Source organism: Panthera leo, chromosome B2, assembly GCF_018350215.1.
Source record: "Panthera leo isolate Ple1 chromosome B2, P.leo_Ple1_pat1.1, whole genome shotgun sequence".
NCBI classification, from domain to species: Eukaryota; Metazoa; Chordata; class Mammalia; order Carnivora; family Felidae; genus Panthera; species Panthera leo.
In genome coordinates, this window is record NC_056683.1 from 35,023,325 (window position 1) to 35,048,300 (window position 24,976).

The 24,976-nt window shown below is 50.0% G+C and overlaps 1 protein-coding gene across 5 annotated transcripts in view; it reads left to right on the forward strand.

Annotated features, from left to right (window-relative positions):
• The window catches only part of RAB44 (RAB44, member RAS oncogene family), a 35,446-nt gene that overhangs the window by 5,132 nt on the left and 5,338 nt on the right, over positions 1-24,976 (forward strand). For 3 of the 5 annotated variants that reach the window (XR_006202570.1, XR_006202571.1, XM_042938585.1), the window contains exons 3-12: positions 9,006-9,117; positions 10,109-10,277; positions 11,530-11,676; positions 12,331-12,421; positions 12,820-12,915; positions 14,931-15,118; positions 15,700-17,174; positions 21,163-21,244; positions 22,418-22,532; positions 23,577-23,678. Coding sequence is in view for 3 of the 5 variants with exons in the window: in XM_042938585.1 (XP_042794519.1) it covers positions 9,006-9,117; positions 10,109-10,277; positions 11,530-11,676; positions 12,331-12,421; positions 12,820-12,915; positions 14,931-15,118; positions 15,700-17,174; positions 21,163-21,244; positions 22,418-22,532; positions 23,577-23,678 (2,577 nt within the window). In the remaining 2 variants the exon portion in view is untranslated. Of the gene's footprint in view, positions 1-9,005; positions 9,118-10,108; positions 10,278-11,529; positions 11,677-12,330; positions 12,422-12,819; positions 12,916-14,930; positions 15,119-15,699; positions 17,175-21,162; positions 21,245-21,768; positions 22,134-22,417; positions 22,533-23,576; positions 23,679-24,976 lie in introns of those variants that run through there. The other 2 variants (XM_042938586.1, XM_042938587.1) reach the window with 2 other exon arrangements.

The following is a 24,976-nucleotide window of genomic DNA, read 5'->3' on the forward strand; positions in this document are numbered from 1 at the left end:
GTGTGGCATATACATATAAAGGAATATTACTCAGTCATACAAAATGGTCTTCTCACTTGTGACCACATGGATGGACCTAGAAGGTTTTGTAGTAAGTGAAATAAGTCAGAGAAGGACAAATAGTCTATGATTTCACTTATATGTAGAATTAAAATCAAAAGAAATGAACAAACAACCAAAAAGCAGAAATAGCCTCATAAATAGAACAAACTGGTTGCCAGAGGGGAGGTGAGTAGAAGACCGGCGAGGGGCACCTGGGTGGCTCAGTTGGTTAAGTGTCCGACTTCGGCTCAGGTCATGATCTCACGGTTTGTGGGTTCCAGACCTGTGTCGGGCTCTGTGCTGACAGCTCGGACCCTGGAGCCTGCTTCGGATTCTGTGCCTCCCTCTCTCTCTGCCGCTCCCCAGCTGGCACTGTCTGTCTCTCTGTCTCCCAAAAATAAACAAACATTGAAAAAAAAAAGGACAGACGGATGGGAAGTGGGGAACAGAGGCTTCCAGTTATGGAGGCCATGGGGATGAAAGGTACGGCATTGGGAATACAGTTAAGAGTATCATAGGCGCATCTGGGTGGCTCAGTTGGTTGAGCGTCCAACTCTTGCTTTCAGCTCAGGTTCTGATGATCTCCCAGTTTGTGGGTTCGAGCCCTACATCGGGCTCTGCACTGACAGTGCAGAGCCTGCTTGGGATTCTCTCTCTCCTTCTCTTTCTCTGCCTCTCCCCAGCTCATGCCCTCTCTCTCTCTCTCTCTCTGTCTCAAAAAAAAACCAAAACGTATTGTAATAGTGTTGAATGGTGGTGTCTACACTTCTGGTGAGCACAATATACATGTAGACTTGTCAAATCACTATGTTGTGTACCTGAAAGTAATATAACATTGTGTGTCAACGATGCTTCCGTTAAAAATTAATTAATTAATTAATTAATTAAAATATAAAGACCAGTGGGCAAAAAGCACAATGTACATATCAGGTATTTATGTTTGTATGCAAAGAAATGTTCTCCATTTTGTTGGTTTTACTTGAGCTGGTTGCCTGCAAAACACATTTGTTACACGATAACATTAATGTTTTTGTGTCTGGCACAAATTATTACCTTTTTTTTTTTTTTTTAGATTCGAGTTAGTTAACATACAGTGTAGTATTGGTTTCAGGAGTAGAATTTAGCGATTCATCACTTACACAACACCCAGTGCTCATTCCAACAAGTGCCGTCCTTAAGGCCCATCACCCATGTAGCCCATTCCCCCACCCAACACCCCTCCAGCAACCCTCAGTTCCTTCTCTGTATTTAAGAGAATCTCTCTCTTTCTCTTTTTAATGTTAATTTATTTTTGAGAGAGAGAGACAGAGTGTGAGCAGGGGAGGGGTAGAGAGAGAGGGAGACACAGAATCCAAAGCAGGCTCCAGGCTCTGAACTGTCAGCACAGAGCCCGACGTGGGGCTCGAACTCATGGACTGCAAGATCATGACCCGAGCCGAAGCTGGACGCCTAACTGACTGAGCCACCCAGGCGCCCCTGTATTTAAGAGTCTTTTATGGTTTGCCTCCCAAAATGTTCTCTGGGTTAATTGACAAATACACATGTTTTCTGAGGCAAGTAAATAAATAAATAAAAATTGCTCTCAGAAAAAGTGAGGAATTTGTTTATACTAATGTGTAACTAAATGACTGACAAGACGTTATGTGTGCCACTCTTCCAGAAACATTTGCATTTTAACAAAGGAAAGGACTTCAAGCCAAAGAAGGAACTTGCAAGTGATAGAATTTCGGGCCCATTGAGCAGGGAAGTTTATCCTGGGGAGCAGTCAGAGTCCTGGAAGTCAAACCATATCGATGACCGTAAACATCAATGAAACATAAGATCGGCCATGGTTGTGTGTTCGAATAACGAGTCTGAGGCTCTGGCCTAGACCAACATTGGCCAATTCTTCTTTGGTTTTTCCTCATTCTCTGCAAAGGGGCCCATGTGGGTTGCTGGAGTCACACTGGTTCTGCCCGTCTCCTCCGGACACTGTTCCATGCTCCAGACTCTGTCCTTCCCGCATCAAAACTGACCTTTCTTGTGTTCTAGCCTCAGGGCCACAAGGTACAAATGGCTGATGTTAAAATATAATTTTCAGGGGAGCCTGGCTGGCTCAGCGGTAGAGCATGTGATTCTTGATCTTGAGGGTTGTGAGTTCAAGCCCCACGTTGGGTGCAGAGATGACTTATTAATTAATAAGACTTTTTCAGGAGAGCCTCTGCCAACTCCCTAGAATAATTCAGTTAAAAAAAAATATATATATAATTTATACATAAATTATATATATACTCGTATATAATTTATACATAAATTATATATTTTTTAGGATATATATATTATATATATACGTGTATATTATATATACACGTATATATATAATATATATTATATATACGTATATATAATTTATACATAAATTATATATACGTATATATATAATTTATACATAAATTATATATATAATTTATACATAAATTATATATATAATTTATACATAAATTATATATATAATTTATACATAAATTATATATATAATTTATACATAAATTATATATATACATATATACATAATACATATTTATACATAAATTATATATATACATATATATACTTTTCAAAAAGATAAAAAATAGACTTTCAAGTAAATATAAAATCAACACTTATCAAAGTTCTTATCTAATAAATTATTATTGTTGATTAATGAAGGAGCCAGGAAGATGTTACGACTGGCTCAAAAAGTATGTAAGAAGCTAGGATACAGTATTTAAAGGCAATCTGACAGGACAGTGTTAGGATAAGATTGTTGAGTTCAATTTTTAACGTGGCTGATGTCCTACAGGCCGTAAATCTTTGGGGTTATCTGTTCTACTAGACAAAAATTATTTTCATCTCTCCTGGGCAAAACTCCACAAGTTAACAAGTAACTTCAGCACGTCTGGGACTTTTAATTAAAGATAAACAATGAGATGGACTGAGTGCATTCCTCTAGTCTAGACAATGCTTGAAGCGACATGCTCTCCACCTTTCGGCCCTGTTTCCAAGTTTCCAAGTATTCAGGTAATTTTCTGTGATGATAAATAATCTCCCAAGCTTATTCTCGATATAAAAAAGCCAATTCTCATTAGGTTTCCATAAGTGAAACATGTGCATCCTTGAGTTTGCTCTGCAAATCCAGACTTCGAAGGCATTAAGCCATTTTAGCTTCTGTCTAAACATTTTCATGCAGAACCTTAAATTTAAAACCTCTGTTATTTGCTCTTCTATGTAGAGTGAATGTTTGTCCCGGTTTGCCTGGGACTGGAGGGGTATCCGGGATGAGAGACTTCCAGTGTTAACACTGGGAAAGTCTGGGGCAGACTGGGTCAAGCTGGCCACCCTATTTTCTATCCTCAGGCCAGGAAACTAAACCCAAGACTCTCTCTCCACCACCTTTTACCTGCAGCCCCTATAAATGCAAAGGGTTTCCTTTCTGCTTGGGGTTCCCAATTTTACTAAGGTCCCTCTCCTGCCCGAAAGTGGTTTTCTTTATCAACTGGCTCCAGGCCAGGTTTCTGGAAGGGTTTTGCAGACATTGGTTCCATGGCTGTTCTTTACAATGGACGCATCATGTCTGATTATATGAGAATCATTCTCCTACATGACTCGTCAGTTACACAATTGATTCATCCAGCTATATCCCAACAGAAAGGAGGACAGATTCTTAATGAACCCGTGTAAATAACTATGTTAACATGGAAAGTAAGGAGGTTCAGTAAAATTGTTGGTTTCTGATACAGGAGGGGGTCAGTGAGATTCAGACAGCATTTAAAATGTTTAACTTCAGGGGAGCCTGGGTGGCTCAGTCAGTTAAGCATGCAACTTTGGCTCAGGTCATGGTCTCATGGTCCGTGAGTTCCAGCCCCACGTTGGGCTCTGTGCTGACAGCTTAAAGCCTGGAGCCTGCTTTGGATTCTGTGTGTATGTCTCTCTCTCTGCCCCTCCCCTGCTTACACTCCGTTTCTCTCTGTCTCAAAAATAAACAAACATTAAAATGTCTAACCTCAGTTGAACAATTCACTCCGTTCTATGTAATTAATTCTTGTCCTGCTGGATCTTGGGTGAGCTGGCTGCTTCTGGACTCAAGTGTCCTAGAAATTGTCAGTCCACCAGTTCAGTCTGAGGGTCGGCCAATGTCAGCTCAGAATCCTTGTACCCAAGTGAAACAACAGAAACAGAGGTATCAGAAGCATAGAACCTGGTGCAGTTCTTTCCCACAAGTCTTTGGGTCAGTCCTTTGTGGCTTGCAGATTTTACTGGAGACTCCAGGACAAAATAGGAAAGCAGAAACTTATTTGGTAACGAGACTGAAAAGCTGTAATTATTTATGACAGTAACTAATATTATCAGAGTAGAAGAGAGTAAAGTTCTTTGCTGGGATACTGCACATAATGATTTCATAAGGGTTTGATCGGTGCTCCCCCTGAAAATAAGCACTTACAAAGGCATTGAGAAATCTCCAGGGCCTTCCCATAAAGCATGAAGTTTCTGAAATAGTGTATTAATGACATTTTACCTACATAAAGCTTGAACATCTCTTCTGATTTGGTAGTTCTTCTGATGATGCTCTTTTTTTAGCCCAACCCATAAATAAATAAATAAATAAATAAACAAATAAATAAATAAATATTGTTTTTAAATTTAACCTTCACCCTCCTAACCCAAGCCATATTTGATGTCAGATTTTGTTATAGTTTATACCCTCAGTTTTGATTTTCATCTACATGCAACAAATATTGCAAGATTTCTTTTTTTTTAATTTTTAAAAATATTTATTTATTTTTGAGAGAGAGATAGAGAGAAAGACAGAGCGCAAAGGGAAGAGGCAGATAGAGAGGGAGACACAGACTCCGAAGCAGGCTTCAGGGTCTGAGCTGTCAGCACAGAGCCCGATGTGGGGCTCGAACCCATGAACTGTGAGATCATGACCCAAGTCAAAGTTGGACGTTTAACTGACTGAGCCACCTAGGCGCCCTGAAACTCTGCCCTAATTAAACCCTAATTCCCATTCTCCTTTCTCCCCATCCTCTAGAAGCCCCCATTCTACTTTCTGTCTCCATGAATTGGACCACTCTGGGTCCCTTGTATAACTGGAAAAATACAATATTTGTCTTTTTGTGACTGGCTTCTTTCACTTAGCATGATGTCTTTAACGTTCATTCATGTTATATATAGCATGTGTCACAATTTCCTTCCTTTTTAAGGCTGAGTAATATTCCACTGTATGTATAGACCACATTTTGTCTTTCTGTTCATCCCCCAATGGACACGTGTGTTGTTTTCCATCTTTTGGCTATTGTGAATAGTGCCACTGTGAACTTGGGTGTACAAATATCTACTTGAATCTCTGCTTTGCCTTGCACAACTATTTAAAGTGGCAGGAATGAATTGACTCATTAACATGACTCAAAGGTCTAGCTGCTCTCTTGCACATAAAAATAAGAAGTAAAAGGATATAAACTTAAAATCATGCTTAGCAATGTTTTAGCTTTTCTTTTTCTTTCTCTCTCTCTTTTTTTTTTTTTTTTTGAGAGAAAAAGAAAGAGAGAGTGGGGGGGGGGGAGGGGCAAGAGGGAGAGGGGAGAGAATCTTAAATAGGCTGCACGCCCAGCACAGAGCCCAACATAGGGCTCAGTCCCATGACCGTGGCATCAGGACCTGAGCCAAAATCAAAAGTAAGACATTTAGCCGACTGAGTCACCCAGGTGCCCCAATGTTTCAGTTTTTCTCAGAAACTGTCCAGGTAGCCAAAAATTCTTTTTCTTTTCTTTTCTTTTCTTTTCTTTTCTTTTCTCTTCTTTTCTTTTCTAAGTTTATTTATTTACTTTGAGAGAGAAAGAGATGGGGGAGGGGCAGAGAGAGAGGAAGAAAGAGAGAGAATCCCAAGCAGTCTCTGCATTGTCAGTGCAGAACCCAAAGCAGTGCTTGAAATAGTGAACTGAGCCGGAACTCACCATCTGTGAGATCATGACATGAGCTGAAATCAAGAGTTGGATGCTTAACAGACTGAGCCACTCAGGCACCCCCTAAAATTCTTTATTAATTAATATTAATTCATGTTTTTAAAGTTACCTAAGGATCTTGGAATTGTGTAATGAATCAATTTAGTTGAACCCAAATTTACATTTTTATAATCTTAAACATTATGTGAGGATTATGTTGGATTATTTGATTAGTGAGACATAATCAGAAGTGTGGAAAATTCAGATTAACTAGTTTCTTCACAAAAAAGAAATCCAGGGGCGCCTGGGTGGCTCATTCGGTTAAGCGGCCGACTTCGGCTCAGGTCATGATCTCGCGGTCCGTGAGTTCGAGTCCCACATCAGGCTCTGTGCTGACAGCTCAGAGCCTGGAGCCTGTTTCAGATTCTGTGTCTCCCTCTCTCTGACCCTCCCCCATTCATGCTCTGTCTCTCTCTGTCTCAAAAATAAATAAACGTTAAAAAAATAAATAAAAACAAAAACAAAAAAGAAATCCAGATCTTATAAAAAGTAGAAAGTATAATTGTACGATACTTAATATAAAGCAGAGAAAACACAGATATTATTTATATTTTATAAGCAAAATTATTAAACCAATCTAATTTAGCCAAAGATCCACATTAATTACATTAACTTGGTTTTTTAAAAGCTTTCTGAGCTAGCAATTTCTTTTAAGACGGATTAAAAAAAAAATCTAGCACAGGGGCACCTGACTGGCTCAGCTGGTTGAGCATCCGACTTTCACTCAGGTCATAATCTCAGGTTGGTGATTTCAAGCCCCAAGTCGGGCTCTGTGCTGACAGCTCAGAGCCTGGAGCCTGCTTCAGATTCTGTGTCTCCCTCTCTCTCTGCCCCTCCCCCACTCATGCTCTGTCTCTCTCTCAAAAATAAACATTAAAAAAAAGTTTTGTTTAATCTAGCACATTTAAAGCATTAGAAGCTCAGTTTCTTTATTTTCTGTGATTTGGGGGGAAATTAGATTTATATAAACACTTATTTGTCTCTATAAACCAATCAACACAGAACCCCTGTAAGAAGCATAGTACTCTAAGTCATTAATACCCTCCAGATGCAGAAAAATATTCCATACTCACAGAAGAGTTAAAGGTATTTCTGAATTACAGACATGTAGACACATAGATAGACAGACACAGTGGCTTCATATCCACAACTCACAGGCCACAGGTCAAAAGTAAACACAGGCACATGAAACTCACCTGTCCAGATCTCAGAGTTGTTCTCCTTCCCAGTGGGTACAAAATGCTTCGCCACTTTGGAGCACACGTAGAAAAACCACCATCACCACCACCACCAAAGATCAGCAAATCAGGTTTTCTGCTGCCTCTCAACCAATAGACACTAGGTCTCTATCATGCGTCCCACAGAGATCAGCAATGGCCGGTCCATAAAATTGAATTCCCCATCATGGCAGCCACCAAAAATGAAAACACAAAATCAGTGAGGAAAAAAAAAAAAAGACAACAACATAAGAAACAGCAATGGGGCACCTGGGTGGCTCAGTTGGTTAAACATCTGGCTTCGGCTCAGGTCATAATCTCACGGTTCTTGGGTTTGAGCCCTGCATCAGGCTCTGTGCTGATGGCTCAGAGGCTGGAGCCTGCTTCAGATTCTGTGTCTCCCTCCCTGTCTGCTCATCCCCCTCTCATGCTCTCTCTCTCAAAATAAATAAATAAATAAATAAATAAATAAATAAACATTAAAAATTTTTTTAGCAGAGTCAGCAAACCTAAAGTTCTGTCACACATGGGATTCCCTCCAAGAGCCAAGAGAGAAAGTGCTTGGGTTCACAGAGACCATGAAAGGCACCTCTCCAGTACCGTAGGTTGCTTGGTTCTGACATCTGAGTTTACTGGGGCATCTCCATGAAACCTCCCAAAATCTTAAAATATAATTTTCAAAAAGATAAAATTATTACCCTTGGGCAAAAATAAAATAAAGCCATCTCAAAGACTCTATTTAGCTCATTAATTAATGAGAGATATTATGAATGGTTGAAAGAGCATTTAAAAAGCTGAATAACAAAGAAGTGTTACAATGAGATGGCTGAGTTCGATTTTTAAAAGCTGGTTAATGTACAACAGGCCATGAATCTTTGAGGTTATCTGTTCCAGCAGATGAAAATTGTTTACATCTCTCCTGGACAAAATCTACAGGTTAATGTGTGACTTCATTTAGTCTGGGACCTCCAGTCTGTGCCAGGGGAGGAAATGAAGTACATTCCTATAGTCTAGAAGACGCTTGGGTGGCCTTTGCCCCTGTGGAATGCTGAAAGAACGTGCTGTCAACCTTTCGGACTTATTTTCAAATTCCAGATAATTCTTTTGGATACCGATAAACACATTCTGGGGAGGATTAGCTACTCTCCTTTATTAGGATCCTAAAGGGTGAGACTCAGAACAGATAAGTTTTGATGTTGGATGGAGAAAGGGAAAAAGTGGGGAGGAAGGTCAAGGCCGTGCTGAGGGGGGGTGCTGTTTTGGGTGGGGTCCTGGAGCCTCAAGGGTACGCCATGGGACAGGTTGGGGCTGGGACTCCAAAGTTGGGGAGAGGGGAGGTAGGAGTGGCTGAAGGCAAACACCTCTTTTTTTAATTAAAAAAACTTTTTTTAATGTTTATTCATTTTTGAGAGAGAGAGAGAGAGAGAGAGCGCACACACACACACACACACACACACACACACACACACACACACACGCCTGAGTGGGGGAGGGGCAGAGAGAGAGGGAGACACAGACTCCGAAGCAGGCTCCAGACTCTGAGCAGTCAGCACAGAGCCCGATTCGGGGCTCGAACCCACCGACCGTGAGATCATGACCTGAGACGAAGTCGGTTGGATGCTCAATCGACTGAGTCGAACAGACGTCCCCAAACATCTCTTCTTCTTGAGGGTGGCCCAGCGTCTTCCCCAGTGGGAACAGCGCCCAATTTACCTCTTCCTTGCAGGTGGCCAAGTTCAGCTTCCTGAGTGGCGAGGACGAGCTGGAGATGATCTTTGACTGGGTGGATGTGGAGCAGAAGGGACGCCTCTCCCTTGAAGAATTCAGCTCTGGGCTCAGTATGTCTGTCCTGGGAGAGCCTCTGGGGACTTGCTGCACAGCCAGGAGTCCCATGCAGTGTGCCCAGTACGGGGAGGCTGGCCCGACAGGGAAGGCAATAGAGGACCTCACCACACACCTGAGAGCAATTCAGGGCGTGGATGACAATATGGATTATTCTGGAGATGAGGATACTAAGCCTGTGTGGGCAGGCAGCTGGTTTAAGACAGAGCTCCGTCTTAAAACTCTAACCCAGGAGGCCTGTTCACTTCTTTTACCACCAGTGAAAGCAGTTCATTGGTTGGGGGCTCCCCTTAGCAACCCCCCCCCTCCTCCAGGGAGGCCTCCAGGCTTACTTTCTGATGCCTCACTTGTGTTCTCCCAAAAAAAAAGGCTTCCCTTGAGCAAGAAGTTAAACACCCCCATTCTTGGGACCACAAGCCTCGTTTCTGCCTGAGGAGAGCTTTGGTTAAGGGAATTTCAGGGAGCAGCAGAGGGTGATATTTAGTGGTTGAGGACTTCCCTGACCCTTTGTCCCCGTTGGGCAGGGCTACTCCAACACTTGATTCTCAAGACAGTCCCAAAAGGACCTAAAGAGACCAAGGCTGGCAGGGTACATTATTTCCGCTGATCTTCTCAATAGGGGTATACCTTCCAGCTCAGGGAATGGAACGTGTGATGTCCTTGCAGAGACCCTGCAAAACACAGCTCAGCCTTAAATGTCAGCAAAGCCATCCAGAGTTCTCAGGTCTGCTGAGTCTCCAAAAGTTTGGGGGACAACAGAGAGGGAGGCCAGGAATCTGCATTTACACGTTGTAAAACGGGCGGAGTATAGCTTAAGTAGATTCCCAAGTTTGATAGGACGAACGTATGAACATGGCTCTGTATCAATGTGACCAACGCAGATACAGTTATCTCCCCAAGGGCTGAAGCAGGGCAAGATGGGAGATGGGGGGGGGGGGTGGTGAGCCCAGCCCCACTCTGCTGCCTTTTGTCCCCTCTGTCCCACAGAGAACGTCTTCGGCTCCGGCACCCACGGGGTCCGCAGAAAGAGGCCAGTGCCCTCCAAGAGGGAATCTGCAGCCGTCAGCCTCCCGGTGCTGGAGGAGGCTGACCCTGAGGAGAAGGAGGCGTTCTTCGCATTCATACAGCAGCTGGGGGCAGGCCACTTACTTCCCGAGTAAGGCTGGCGCTGTGTGTGGGGGCGGGCCCTGCCAGTCTGTGGGGGCGAGGACTCACCCGGACTCGGTGTCAAGGTGGGAGGCCGCCAGATAGAGCTGGGTGCAAATCCTGGTGTGGCCACTTGTTAGCTGTGTGACTGTGGGCCAGTGGCCTAACCTGTGACCTCTGTTTCCCAGCTGCAGTGAGTTTAAGAGCAGTTGTGGGATTAAATGAAGCCCGTGTGGAGGGTGTCTGCTCTTGAGGAGTCCCTCCCACCACCACTCGCTCCCCCTGTCCTGCCCTATATGATTGCTCCCCAGGATTGGTGGGTTGGGGGTATCAGGCTCCCCAGGGTACTCACGTTCTTAAAAACACGACTGAGGGTGCCTTTCTTGACCCACAAAGAGGATCCCCCGATTGGAGCGGTTTCAGGTACGGTGAGGCCCTGGGCTGGACAGGTTTGGAGATGGGGAGGGATTTTCTCCAAACTGTCTCAGCCCCTGGGCTCATGGGGTTCACTCATGCTCAGAGAAGGGGGACCCTGCCTCTCTCACGCCTCCCAGGTCCCACTGGGTCTCTTAGAGCCAGCAAGGGGACAACTGTTGCCCGTTTACCTAACTCAGGGGGCTCTGTGAGGACAGGCTCTCAGAAGGTGGGGCCAGGAGTGGTGGGGCATGCAGCGTGGGACTTAGGGTATAGGCTGGCAGGGCAGGTGTGGTGGGGAGCCATCTGCCCACTTGGCAGCTTGGCCTGGGCTCAGCCCTCCGGCATCTGTCTTCACGACTTAATTAAATCTGTGTGAAAGCAGCATTTGTCGAGTGCCAGCCATGGGCCAGGCTCCAAGCTGATGCTTTCACTGGGCAAGTCTCATTCTCCAGCGACCTTACTGGGCAGGTATCAGCCTCCCCATTTTACCAACAAGCCCAGAGAGGGCATGGGAGTTACCAAAGTCACACAGCTACAGAGTGGGACAAGAGAGAAGGCAATGGAAGCCCTGGGCCGTCAGGCCCCCGAGTCCCCCCTCCCCCCCATGCCATAATTCATCGCCAAACCGTGGAGAGACGAAGGGCTGTGGGGGTTCACGAAGGGAGAGGTTCTGGCCAAGGTTCCTGGAGGAGGTGGGAACTTGAATTGTACCTGGTAGGGTGTAAAGACGTTAACGTGGCCCAGGTGCCCGGGTCTCCTGGGGCGTTGCCATTAAAATGGAGAAGTGGGCCCCCTGCCTCCTGGTCCCACCTCATATCTAATCTCTGGCTACCCCCCTTCCCCAGGCAGGCAGAGATCTGGCAGCTGTGGGGGAAGCTGCGGCAGGAGGAGCCCCAGCTGGCAGGCAACCTGGAGGGCTTTCTGGCCAGGATGACCAGCCGCCTGCAGGAGGCACAGGCCGACAAAGAGGCTTTGGAGCTGACCCTGCGGAAGTGAGTGGGGCTGGTGCGGAGTACGTGCTCTCTGCCGTTTGGCTGAATGCGAATTGGATTCCCTCGGCTCCAGAAGCATAGAGGCCTGGGGTTCACCACAGGGCCCGGGAGCTGGTGGGGGGCAGAGCTGAGCTGGAAGAAGGGCTGGCTCGGGGGGCCTGGTGAGGAGGACAGAGCTGGGCCTCAGCAGTGATGGGGATGGCAAGCGTGTCTCAGTGCAGGGCCACCGTGGCACCCACCTCCAGGGACATCGCTCTTGTAGATTATGACACATGTGGCAACCCTGGGTTTGGCGTGGAGTCTGAGTTTGAGGGTGGGGATGGTGACGCGGGAAGCAGCGATGGAGTCAGGGGGGCAACAGGGACCATGGGGCAGGGCCAGGGGAACCAACATCTTGGTGATGGTTACAGGAGTCAGCATGATGACAGATGTCAAGGGCATACGGGTCAGGGGCTGTTACTGGCATGACTATTCTCAGGGTGGCAGGGGTGAGTGGGTCAGAGGCTATTACTGGGATGACTGCTCTCAGGGTGGCAGGGGTCAGTGGCTCCTGAGATGAGCAGTGGGATGGACCCTAAACCCAGGCCCAGTCCACCCCTGCCAGCAGCAGGGTCCCGGGGTGCTGATGTGCCGCCCGCCTCTCACCCCTGCCAGGCGGGACTCTGATCACCATCGAGAGGTGCAACAGCTCTATGAGGAAATGGAGCAGCAGATCCTCCGGGAGAAGCAGCAGCTGCAGGCCGAGGTGGCCTCCCCTGGCAGCCCGCCCCTTCCCCCTGCCCTGGACTCGCCGCTGGGGGCGAGTAGCGGGGCCAGAGACCGGCCAGTGGGGGCAGCAGGGAAGCTGCTGGGAGTAGGTCCTGTCACCGCCCCCCCCCCCCCCACCGGCTGGCATTCCCGAGAAAGGGGGTGGGGAGAGCTGTGCCTGAGCCCCCTGCCCGTCTCTGCCAGGCCTCGCTCTCCGGGCCTGTCTCCTTGTGGCCACCATCTAGGCCTGCGTCAGGGAAGTTGTCCTGAGATCCCTCCCTGCTGGGGCGTCCTGGACCCAGGCCCGGGGCCTGGATGAGGTGGAGTGTGGGGAGGCCCGGCCCTGCTGGGGCTTAGAGTGTGCAGCACTGGGGCTGAAACCTGTCTGCTCTGCAGAGCGACTCCCGGGGCCTGGCCTTCAGCTCCCAGATGCAGGAGGTCCTGGAGGCCAAGGAGCGTGAATTTCAGCGGCTGACTGAGGGCCAGAGGGAGGTGAGTGACAGCGCTTCCCCGGGAGCCCGATTTCTGAGCACAGGCTCTGACACCCATCTCCTGAGAATTCATGGGGCTGGCTGGGCTCCCGTACAAGAGCGGCCCCCTTTGCTGAGATGAGGCCAGGCAGTGCCGAGGGACCGCTGGGAAGGTCCAGGTTCAAATCCCTGCCATTGCAATTAAGAGCCATGCAAATCTGAGGCAACAACTTTGCTTGTCTTGGCCTTAGTTTCCCCATCTGTAAAATGGGAATAGCCACATCTACTGCATCTCCCAGGCTAGTTTTGTCAAATGAGGTAATAAATGGGAAAGCACTTTGAAACAGGAAAGCACTGGGCAAACGTGAGAGCTCAACGTTGGAGAGGCTCAGTGGCAGGGTGGTATTCGGCTTTTGTCTCCACTGTCCGCTGAGTGACCTTGGGCAGGTTTTTAACCTCTCTGAGCCTTGGTTTCCTCATCGGAAATGGAGATCGGAACTCTTGCTCTAAAAGGCTGCTGAGGGGCGCCTGGGTGGCTCGGTCGGTTAAGCGTCTGACTTCGGCTCAGGTCATGATCTCACGGTCCGTGAGTTCGAGCCCCGCATCGGGCTCTGTGCTGACCGCTCAGAGCCTGGAGCCTGTTTCAGATTCTGTGTCTCCCTCTCTCTCTGACCCTCCCCCGTTCATGTTCTGTCTCTCTCTGTCTCAAAAGTAAATAAAAACGTTAAAAAAAAATTAAAAAATAAATAAAAGGCCGCTGGGATGACAACAGATGCCATATCTAAGGGCCTGGCATGGTGCCTGGCACATAGTAGGTGCTTTACACATCACAGTTGTTACTGTCTCTGAGTCTGACCTAGCTCCTTGCTGCCCTGATGCCCAGGGCTCATGGCCTGTGGTCACTTCCAGTTGGCATTGTGACGAAGTCTTTGGGTCTGAGACCCTGCCCTATCATCCCTTCCTTTCTCAACTCCCAGACCACCAACCTTAATAAACTCACCAGGACAACCAGCTGTCCTTCAGCAATGGACAAGGTTCCCAGAGCCTTTCCCACCGTTGCCTTGACTGGCCCTGTCACCTGGTCTCACCTCCCCAACGGGCTGATTTCCAGGTGCCTCTACAACAGCTGCTCCTTAGAAATGGAGGCAGACCCCTTCGGCCAAGGGAGGAGATTGGACTGGGGAAGTGCAGTCCAGGCAGAGAACAGCGAGTGCAAAGGTCCTGAGGTAGACACGTGCTATGAATGTTCCAGGAGCAGCCAGGAGACCTGTGGCTGGAGCAGACAGAGGGAGGGGAGAGTAGTGAAGGGGGAGGCCCGAGACCCAGTGGGGTGGGAGGGACTCTGCAAGGCCCAGGATGCCCCGGTGCAGGTTTCACCTTCCACTCTCAGTGTTCCAGCTGTGTGCCATCTCCGAGTCATGTGACTTGCTGTTGGCTCGGGAGCTCCCAGCGGACCAGATGGGGTTCGGAGATGAGCAACCATCACAGAGCTTTGAGCAGAGGAGGGTGTGATCCCATTCACGTGGCAGGCCCTTGTGGTGCTGCAGTGTGTGTTCCTTATACAATTCCCTGTCTCCTCCCTACCCCAGCAATTCAAATGTCTCTCCTGGGTGGGAGGTAATGGAGCTTGTTAGGCCAATAAGGGGTAATCCCCCCCCCAATCCTTTGTGTGTGTGTGTGTGTCTTTTTTTAAGTTCATTTATTTTGAGGGAGAGAGAGAGCGCGCAGGGGAAGGAGCAGAATGAGAGGGAGACGGAGAATCCCAAGCAGGCTCCGCAATGTCGGCACAGAGCCCGATGTGGGGCTCGAACTCACGAACCCTGAGATTATGACCTGAGCCAAAATCAAGAGTCGGCCGCTCAACCACCTGAGCCACCCGGGCGCCCCCCTCCAATGTTATGTCTAAGCTCGGTCTCCAGAAGCCTGGGGTCTGTACCCAGAAGCCTGGGGTCTGCACCCCACGGTGGCCTTTGGAGGCTGTTTGTTGCCCTGGAAGGCAGCTGGGCTTCTCCCCTCCTCACACCCCGCCTCCTGCAGCTGGAGGCCCAGGTCCAGTTCCTCAGCAGCACACATCAGGAGGCCAACGCGGAGAACCGGCAGCTTCGGGAGGCTGAGCGTGACCTGGCTGGGCGGCTGGAGGAGGCGCAGGAGCAACTGCAGGTGACCAGGGGGCGTCTGAATGCCGCCAGGGGCCACGTGTCCTGGCAGACAGAGGAGGAACCAAGGCAAGTAGCTGCCATCCCTGGGCTGAGGTGGGGACCAGGGGCTTCCTGAGAGAGGTGAGGGAGTTCTCTGAGGCTCTGGTCAGCACCAGAACACCCCCAGAATCTCCCTCCTTAAGCTTTACAACAACCATGCCAGGCTGACATTCTCATGCCCGCTTCTCAGACAAGGAAAGTAAGGCACAGAGAGGGGAAAGTCATGTGTCAAGGTCACACAACTGGGATTCACACACACACACACACACACACACACACACACACACACACACACACATGGTCTAGTGTGGTAATGGATCCCAGGCAGGCACTCACTCTACCTGTTACAGCCCAGAGGAGTGAGATGGGCCAGGATGGTCAGGGGAGGCTTCCTGGAGGAGGTGAGGCTTCATATAGGCCCTGAAGGATGGGCAGGATTGGTTGAGGGGGAGGAAGGGGGTGCGTGCAGGGTGAGAAGGACTGCGGAGTAGAGAGAGACCGGGAGGGGGGCCAGTTGTGAGGCGTTACCGATGGGGAGACATGTAAGCTGGGTTGGTATGACATCTATCTGCCCCTCTCCTGACCTTAGCTTCCTAAACCCTTTCTAGTGTCCCCAGGGCAGGTGAGGAGAAAGCTCCAGACACCAAGGCAGTCTCCTCAGAGGAGGCCCCCCTGCCTGGACTGTTTGGGGATGAGGATGACTGGGACCAGCTCCTGAACAGCTTCAACACCTCCTCGCGCAGAGCCCTGCAGCTCTCCTGGAGCCCACCCTCCACCCCGAGAGCCCCGGCAGGCCCCCAGACGCCCCAAGTAGTCAGGCAGATCTCCATCTCGGAGCTGCATTCTTTGCCGTTTGGTCAGGAGCCACCTTCAGATCTGGATGGGGCTCCAAGGAGCCCCACGGGGGCGCCCTCCAGGGCCATGGAGGGGAAAGGAGTGGACGTGGGTGGGCAGGACATCAGTCCAGAGCAGCCTGTCCAGCCTCACAGCCTGGAACCTAAGGAGGAGTCAGGGCCCGGCCCCGAGACCATCTTCCACGGGAGTTCCCCAGGGGCCCCGAGTGAGGAGTCAGGGAGCCTAGTGGCAGCTGCACTCAAAATGCTCATTCCTTTGGAGGATGCACCCCCTCCCCCGGTGACCTCCTCTCCTCCCCAGGCCCCAGCTGGGCCCAGCGAACAGCTCCAGGCCTCATACTCAGATGACAAGAGCCCAGAGCCCGGGCCTGTCCCAGTCAAGCTGCCCAGGCAGAGAGAGGCCCTCCTCCATCAGGACCCACACGCTGCTGGCTCTGAGCCAGGACTGGGGTCCCCAGGAGCCGGAACCCCCACACCGGGGCTGGCTGAGCCCTCCCAGGATCCGGAGCCTGTGGGTCGGGCTCCCACAGAGGGATTGGAGCAGGGCCAGCTGGGCCCTGGTGTGCAGGAGGGCCATCTTGGAGGGCCAAGAGAAGCTCACAGCCAGGTCCTCGGGCCAGAAGGCCTGTCCACCCTTTCCCGCAAGAGTCTAGAAGAAGAGCCCAAGGTCGAGGAAAGGAAACAGGTGGATCAAGGAAGCCTAGACCTCAGTTCAGGGCAGTCCACTGAGGCTCATGGCCTGAAAACGGGGCATTCAGAACACCCCCAGCAAGACGGTCTGCCTGCCCTTCGCCCACATGATGTACCGCAGGCTCAGGCTGAAGCAGGGGCCCCTGCTTCTAGAAAACAGTCACCTCCACTGGACTCTCCCCATGAAGGGGCTCAGCGCGGGGATGGAGCAGGGCCCCGGGAGCCCACACAGAACCTCCCCACCATGGTTGAGCTGGAAACCCACCCCATGCCCTCACCTACAGCTGCTCATACAGAAGAACAAGGCTCCCTACGACCCAGGGAGCCAAAGGCAGAGAACAGGCCTGAAGACCCAGGAAGTGACTCCAAGGAGGCTGAGCTGACCCCATCCTCAGGGTCCCTCACTGCCAACGAGCTTCCAGCCAACCCTGATTACCTCTTTCACATCGTCTTCCTGGGAGACTCAAACGTGGGCAAAACATCCTTCCTACACCTGCTGCACAAAAACACCTTCACCCCTGGGCTGGCAGCTACTGTGGGTAAGAGCCCACCTGGGCCGGGGGGTGCGGGGGAGAGCGGGGAGGAGGCTGGGGGGAGGGGAAACCCAGGGCCCGGAGCCAAGGGGCTGGAGCAGGGCCAGAGAGAGCCGTCTCCGGGGAAGCTGCAGGTTCTCCTGGCCACGGGCCCTGCATTAGACTTTATTTTATGTGGGCATAATCTTACTATTTTACTAATTATCTCTAATTATAGGTAATTTGCTTTGCTGCATTGATCTGATGAGCTTATAATGTGCCACATCAACAAAGCACCCTGCAATTTAGGGGCCAATGCTGGTTGATGGTGAAAACAAGCAAGTCTCCCCCCACATGGGCCGTGGGCAGGCCACTGCGGGGGTCCCTGCACTCACATTTGTTCAGGATCAACCCCCCCGGGCCAGTTAGCCAAGCTCTGGCAGGAAGTTGTCTCGGGCAAGTTGAACACTTTACACAGAATGTATTTCTAGAGTAGGGTCAGTTAGTACCTGACTTCAAATCCCCTCTCTGCCACTGGCTAGCAGTATGAACTTGGGCAAGTTATTTAACCCCTCTGAGCTCCCAAACCCTCATCTGCATATAATGGGGACAAGAGTGCTAACTTCCTAGAATGGTTGTAAGGGTTACTTCCATCCGTACATGTCAAGTCTTAGAATAATATCTGGCATGTCATAAGTGCTCAGTAAATAGTTTTTTTTATTATTATTAAGTTTTTAAAATGTTTTTTATTTATTTTTGAGGGGGGGAGGGGCAGAGAGAGAGGGAGACAGAATCCGAAGCAGGCTCCAGGCTCTGAGCTGTCAGCACAGAGCCCGACGTGGGGCTCGAACCCACCAACTGCGAGATCATGACGTGAGCCAAAGTGTGGCGCTTAACTGACTGAACCACCCAGGCACCCCTGTTTTTATTGTTATTATTGTAAGTAAATATTTGCTAATGTCTAATTCAGTGGCCCCTGCAAATGAAATGTCCCCAACCACAAAGACTCCTGTACCTAAAAACGTCAGGGTATATGACCACTTGGCATCGTATAGAGCCACAGAAATGCAAGCTCAGGAATGAAGAGGAGACCCACTTAGGCACAAAGACGGGGGCGATCCGTGTGTTCGTGTCAGTCAGGGTGCAGGCTGTCTGGGGACCAGTGCCAGGCCAGTGAGTAAATGACAGCCTTCATGCACAAGAGGCTCTAAGACAAGTTCTCAAACTTTTTTCTAAGAATCCTAACCTGGGGAACCAGTTAAGAGTGCAGTGTCCTTGGGAGTAGGGAACTCATAGCAGGCCTGGTCTGATGTTGAGTGGGGTCACAGGGTCTGCAAGGCCACCGTTATTAATCACTAAGTTATTGGTTACTGACTACCTACAGTGCCCAAGCCTGTCTTACATGCCTTATTCCTTACAGAAGCCCTCCCTGTATTAAATGATCTGCCTCCATTATTATGTGATAAGAAGGTCCCACAGAATTCAATCAAGAAAAACACAGGTTGCAAAATTGTAAAAAGACAGGTCGAGCCTGCGCTCACTGCTAGGCAGCTTGGGAGTGTCTGAGATCCAGGTGGGTGAGACCAATCTGTCCCAGGGCCAGCTGCGGTTTGGTGCCCCCTGGTGGCTGCCATCCATCTGGCTTCATTATCCATGGGGACGATTCTGGCTTCCCCAGTCTTGAACATTTCCCCACTCAGCGTCACCTCTTCCATTCTCACCCCCTCTCAGAAGAACAGGGCTAGGTGGAGTCCCAGAGCCAGAGCCAAGTGGGTTATATCTGAATGTGCATTTGTGCCAGGCTTTCCCATAACCCCATTTTACAGATGAGGGAAACAGATCATTGAAGACCTGGTTAACTTTCCTGCCCTCGCTGGGGCCCAAAGTTCATTAGCCATAGTCTCCTGCCTTCAAAGCACATGCCCTACCCTCTTCTGGGTCTTACCCTCTTCTGCGTTCAGCATTACTCTCTCCCTGGGGAGATTCCTTCAGAAAGAGGTCATTGTTATACTCTTAATGTAAATAGCAGATTCCTTGGGAAGGAGATAACTTCTATTCTTAACGGCATGTTTGGGGGACAGTATGGGGGCCGTATGGGTGGACTGAAGAGGGGATGGACAGGGAGGTAGAACAGCAGGGGTAATGAGGGGGGGGGTTACGAAAGAGTCGTTTGTAGGTTACACGGTGGGTATTTAAGCCGAAGCTGGATATTATCACTGGGGGTTGGATTAGACAATCTCAGAGGTTCCTGCAGACCCTGGGCTTCCTAAAACATTCAGGAAAGAGGGCAGAAAAGAGAAGTAAATGCTACAGACTTCTGCATCACCATTCTGCAGTCAGGTCTCCCAGGTGGTCACTTCCTGTGGAGAGCATGGGCAGTGGGGGGAGGGAGGTGGTCCGTGGTTTTGACTGCCTCCGGGGAGAGCAGCAGGTGTTCATGGAGGTCACCATAAGAGACGGAGGAAAGTCTCTACTAGCTCAGGGCTGATATGAGGAGGCACCCCTTTCTTGAGCTGGCCTGGGGCCTACAGTGGGCCCTGTAGGAAAGGGACAAAGAAGCCCCTCTCACTCACCCCCTAGTCTGCCGGATTTCCTTGGGAAGTGGGGATTGGCAGGAAGGTGCACCTCAAACTTTCTACACTTCCCCGGGATTTCACTCTTACCTTCTATCTCCAGGGACAGAGAGGGTCTGAAAGCATGACCACGGCAGGGGTGGACCTGGGAAATCTGAAGGGCTAGGGTTCAGGGAGATGAGAATAGTGATGAGGGGCGCCTGGGTGGCTCGGTTAAGCGTCCGACTTCAGCTCAGGTCATGATCTCACAGTTCGTGTGTTCGAGCCCCGCGTCAGATTCTACGCTGACAGTGCAGAGCCTTTTTGGGATTCTCTCTCTCCCACTCTCTCTGACCCTCCCCTGCTCATGCGTGCTCTCTCTCAAAATAAATAAACAAACATTAAAAATAAAAAGAATAATGGTGAAAATGATCACCTCTCAAGAACTCCCTCTGGAAACTGGGCTGAACCTCAAACATAAGTCATTTAATTCTCCCAACGACTCTGCGATGTGCGTCCTTTTGTTTTATTTTAAAACCATTATTATTATTATTATTATTATTATTTACAGATAGTTATTTATTTACTTAAGTGAGCTCTACACCCAACGTGGGGCTTGAACTCAAGACCCTGAGATCAAGAGCCGCATGCTCTCCCAACTGAGCCAGCCAGGCGCCCCGGTGCGGGTCTTTTTAAATTGTCATCTTGCATGGGGCACCTGGGTAGCTCAGTCGGTTAAGCATCCGACTTCGGCTCAGGTCACGATCTCGCAGTCCATGAGTTCAAGCCCCACGTTGGGCTCTGTGCTGACAGCTCAGAGCCTGGAGCCTGTTTCAGATTCTGTGTCTCCCTCTTTCTCTGACCCTCCCCTGTTCATGCTCTCTCTCTCTGTCTCAAAAATAAATAAACGTTAAAAAAAATTTAAAAAAAATTAATTGTCATCTTGCAGATGAGAAAGGGAGGCTCAGAGAGGTACAGTGACCTGCCTGGGGTCACAAAGCCAGCAGCTGCGGGCGGGCAGCTCACAGTCAGGCATCCCTGACAGCATTGCTCCTTCCGCCCTCCTTGGCTGTCTGTTTCTACCCTGTTGTCTGTTCCATAATTAGGAATGAAACAGGGAGTATTCTAAAAATAAAATAATGAAACTGGTTTTCTTGAGGGACCTGAGGAACACATTGCTGTACAGGTGGGAAGACGGATATGTTCACAGAGGTCGAAACAATGCAAGGTGCCTCGAACTGGCACTGACTGCCAGGGTGTTGGAGTGCGGTGGGGGCAGTGAAGCCCACAGGCTAGGTGGTCTGGAGAGGCTTCTTGGCAGACGTGGGCCCTTGTGTACGGATGGGATTTGGAGAGCTGAGGGGAAGCCCGGCAGCCCGAGGGGCTGGTACCGGGGACAGGTCTTGGCTGGAAGCCCTGGATGGTAACTTAGAAGCGGACCTGATGCCCTCTGTGTGTCCTAGGCGTGGATTTTCGGGTCAAAACTCTGCTGGTGGACAACAAGTGCTTCGCGCTGCAGCTCTGGGACACGGCTGGCCAGGAGAGGTAACTGGCACTGTCTGTAATAGTGGTGTCAGGGCCGCTGAGGTACAGCGGGGTGGAGGGCAGCCCTGACCTCAAAGAGTCTAACGTAGGCAAGAGGCAACCACATGCATGAAAGGTATCCAGCCCCTAAGGATTTAGGAGGCTGGGGAAGGAGAGGTGAGTCAAGCCCCGGTGCGGTAGGTGAACCAAGGGCCCCTTGGCCTGACAGGGCAGCTGGCAGGGCCATCCCTGCACGGCCTGCAGGGACGGCTGCCCATCGCCTGTTCTGAAAACGCCAGCCTGCCCCTTTGCAGTTAGGCAGTAGCGATCGAAACTTAAAAGGCATAGTTTCTGGGGAGCCTGGGTGCCTCGGCTGAGCGTCTAACTCTTGGTTTCGGCTCAGGCCATGATCCCAGGGTCGTGGGATCAAAGCCCACGTCCTCTCTCCCTCCCCCTCTGTCCCCCTCCCCCGCTCATGCTATTTCTCTCTCTCTCTCTTTAAAAAAAAAAAAAAAAAAAAAGCCACATTTTCTTTGACCCAGCAGCTCTGCTTCCAGAAACTTACTCTGCTGATCAACTCATACATGACTGTAGTCTCGACACGTTCACAACAACATCACTTATGTTGTGAAACACCGGGAATGACCAAAACGTCCGGAATGGTGGCCCAGCTGATTCTACCCAATATGTAGAATAGTATGAAGCCACAAAAGAGATTGAGCGTTCTCCCCGTGCACCCGTGGGGAGACACCTCCAAGACGTTTTACGAACTGAAAAAGCAAAGCACAGATTACTGAGCATTAACGAATACAGTGAGGACTTCACACTGTGTTTACCGTGTGTGTGCGTGTATGCACATATACAGTTGTGTATGTTCATAAAATCCCTCTGGAAACTGCTAACCCTGGCTGCCCCCGGGGAGGGAGACTGAGTGGTGGCAGGATGGGGGTGGTGGCGGGGAGGGGGGCGGTGTCAGACTTTTCACTGGGTGCTGGCTGGTACCTTCTGAAGTCTGAGCCATGAGAACCGTTACCTATTCAACGAGAACTACCCTGTGAGAAGGAAAACTCTGGGAAGCAATCAGAAGCAGGTGAGGCTCCTTGCCCCACTTTGCGGATGAAGTAGCTAAGTCCTGGAGAGGCCAGGGCATGGGGTCAGCCCCCCAGGCCTGGCCTCACGCAGACCGTCACGCAGGTACCACAGCATGACTCGGCAGCTACTCCGCAAGGCTGATGGAGTGGTACTCATGTACGACGTCACCTCCCAGGAGAGCTTTGCCCACGTGCGCCACTGGCTGGACTGTCTCCAGGTGAGCCGATGGCTGCTGGGGTTGGCCCCAGTTTGGGGAACCAAGAGGGAACTTGCACCCTGCCCACACCCCCCTTTCTCCCAGGATTACAAATGACACAGCAGACTCGTGGGTGATGCGACCCACTGAGGGCGGGTGGCTGGATGGGCCGGGGGCATCATCACACAAAGAAACCACAACCACATAGTACCGCCTCCAAAACAAACTACTTCCTTTATCTTATGAACATTTCTTTCCTATATGCAGTAGCTTGGGGGTGTCTTCTTAACACCTGGAAATAATGCAAGTGTAGCGGCACTCTAAGTGATAAGTCGTCCGTCCACCCGTCTCTAGTTCTTGCCCCGTGTGCTTAGTTGACACGCACATACTGAAATTCTGCAGCATGGGCTGGCACCGCAGAGGGGTGTGAAGGAAGACGTGTTGTCTTCTCTGTGGGAGTTTCTAGTCTAGTTGAAGAGAAGCCAACGAAGTAGGATAAGGTGATGTATGAAGGAGGCTGGGCTCTGGGTCTGACAGGACCTAGGTGTGAATCCCAACTACCCTGCCCCAACTCTGACCTTGGACAAGTGACTCAGCTTCTCCGAACTTCGATTTTCCAGCTTCTCTCAGACAGTTGTTAGGATTAACTGACATCATTGCCTTTAGCACAATGCTGGGTATATAGTAAGCACTCAGTAAACAGAAGCTTAGCAGCAGTAGCTTCTGCTGTGAAGCCGGCCTGTGTAATCAAGCACTGGGCTGTTCAGCACAGGCAGGAAGAGAAGGGCATGGGCGGGAACAATCCTGGAAGGCCTGCTAGGGGAGGCACTTTTGAGGCTGGCCTCGGAAAATGGCTGACAAGTTTGTAGGCAGAGAGGAGGGGCTGACTCACTGTCACACCGAAGGGTGTGGAGTGGGTGTGGCCCGGAAAGGTGGTCATGGCGGGGGGAGGGGCAGGGTGTGCTTAGTCAGCTCCCTGGAGGGCGGGGCCGCGTCCACCCAGGGCCTGGCACAGCATAGCAGGCACCCAGCACGTGTGGCTGAGGGAATGTGTTCTGTGTGCAGGACTCAGGGTCCGATGGGGTGGTCATGCTTCTCCTGGGAAACAAGATGGACTGTGAGGAGAAACGGCAGGTGCCCACCGAGGCCGGGCAGCAGCTGGCCCAGGTGAGCACCCGGGCATCAGGCCCTCACCCAGCCTGCACTGGGCAGACCCCTCCCTGGAGGTTAGTGGACAGGTCACCCCGGCCTGGCTAACCGAGAAGGACCCGTTGCCCGTTCCTGCCCCTGCCCCTGCCCTGCCCTGCCAAAGGCCGGGTCAGAGTGGACAGCGGCCTGGCCCCCTCTGTCTCTGGCCTACCCTGTTCTTAGGCCCAAACGTGAAGCTGTGATGGTGGGCGTGACATTGACCCTCACGTTGAACTAGCAGTTCTCCACACAGCATTCTGACCCCCACAAAAATATCTTCAGAGTAAAGAAAGGTTTTTAAAGCTTCACTTAAAATTCCCAATCAAATCTTACTTTTCTCTCTGGTCTCTAATTAACATAGCATTCCTTCTAATTTATTCTATCTTAGGACTCAAATTCTTCTCTGGCGAGAGCGCATCAAAAGCCCCACCACCAGGCAGTGGATACTATTTATTTACGAATAGAATTTGGCCACATTCCAAAAACTCTGGAGAATAATAGAGAAGGAAGAAAGAACCCACCCCTTGCCCCACCTCTGCTACAACCCCTCTTGGCATTTCCATATTGTATTTCCTTCCCCTTCTCTTTTCTCGTAATCATGAGGTCATCACTGTGGCTCCTAGTTGGCGGGAATTTTTCCCTCTTAAATGTAGTGGCTCATCTCTTTGACATGGTAATTCCTCCTCTGGCAATTTATCCTGAGGAAAGAATCAGAAATAATAATCCCTAAGAGAATAGCGTAATGGATACCCGCGTATAATGTATAATCAAGAATGTTTACGTGAGGATGTTATTTACAGTATTATTTATAAGAACAGACATTTGGCAGTGGGTGGTGGTCAAATTGTGGAGGTTCATGGGAGAGGCTAGCATTTGCCATTAAGAATCCCTCCCCAGAAAAAATATTTGAGGGTGTGGAGGAAATGCTTACAATATAACGTGAAGTCAAAAGAACAGCTGGTCTTCTGAATCCTGTGAGGTTGCTGATATTTGACTGGGGCCCCGTCAAACTAGCCATTGCATATGGTTTAATCCAACAGTACAATGACCTTGAGCCCACCCTACCCCAAAGGGTTATATAAAACAGAGCGAGGGGCACCTGGGTGGCTCAGTCGGTTAAGCGGCCGACTTCGGCTCAGGTCATGATCTCATGGTCCGTGAGTTCAAGCCCTGCGTCGGGCTCTGTGCTGACAGCTCAGAGCCTGGAGCCTGTTTCAGATTCTGTGTCTCCCTCTCTCTCTGACTGTCCCCTGTTCATGCTCTGTCTCTCTCTGTCT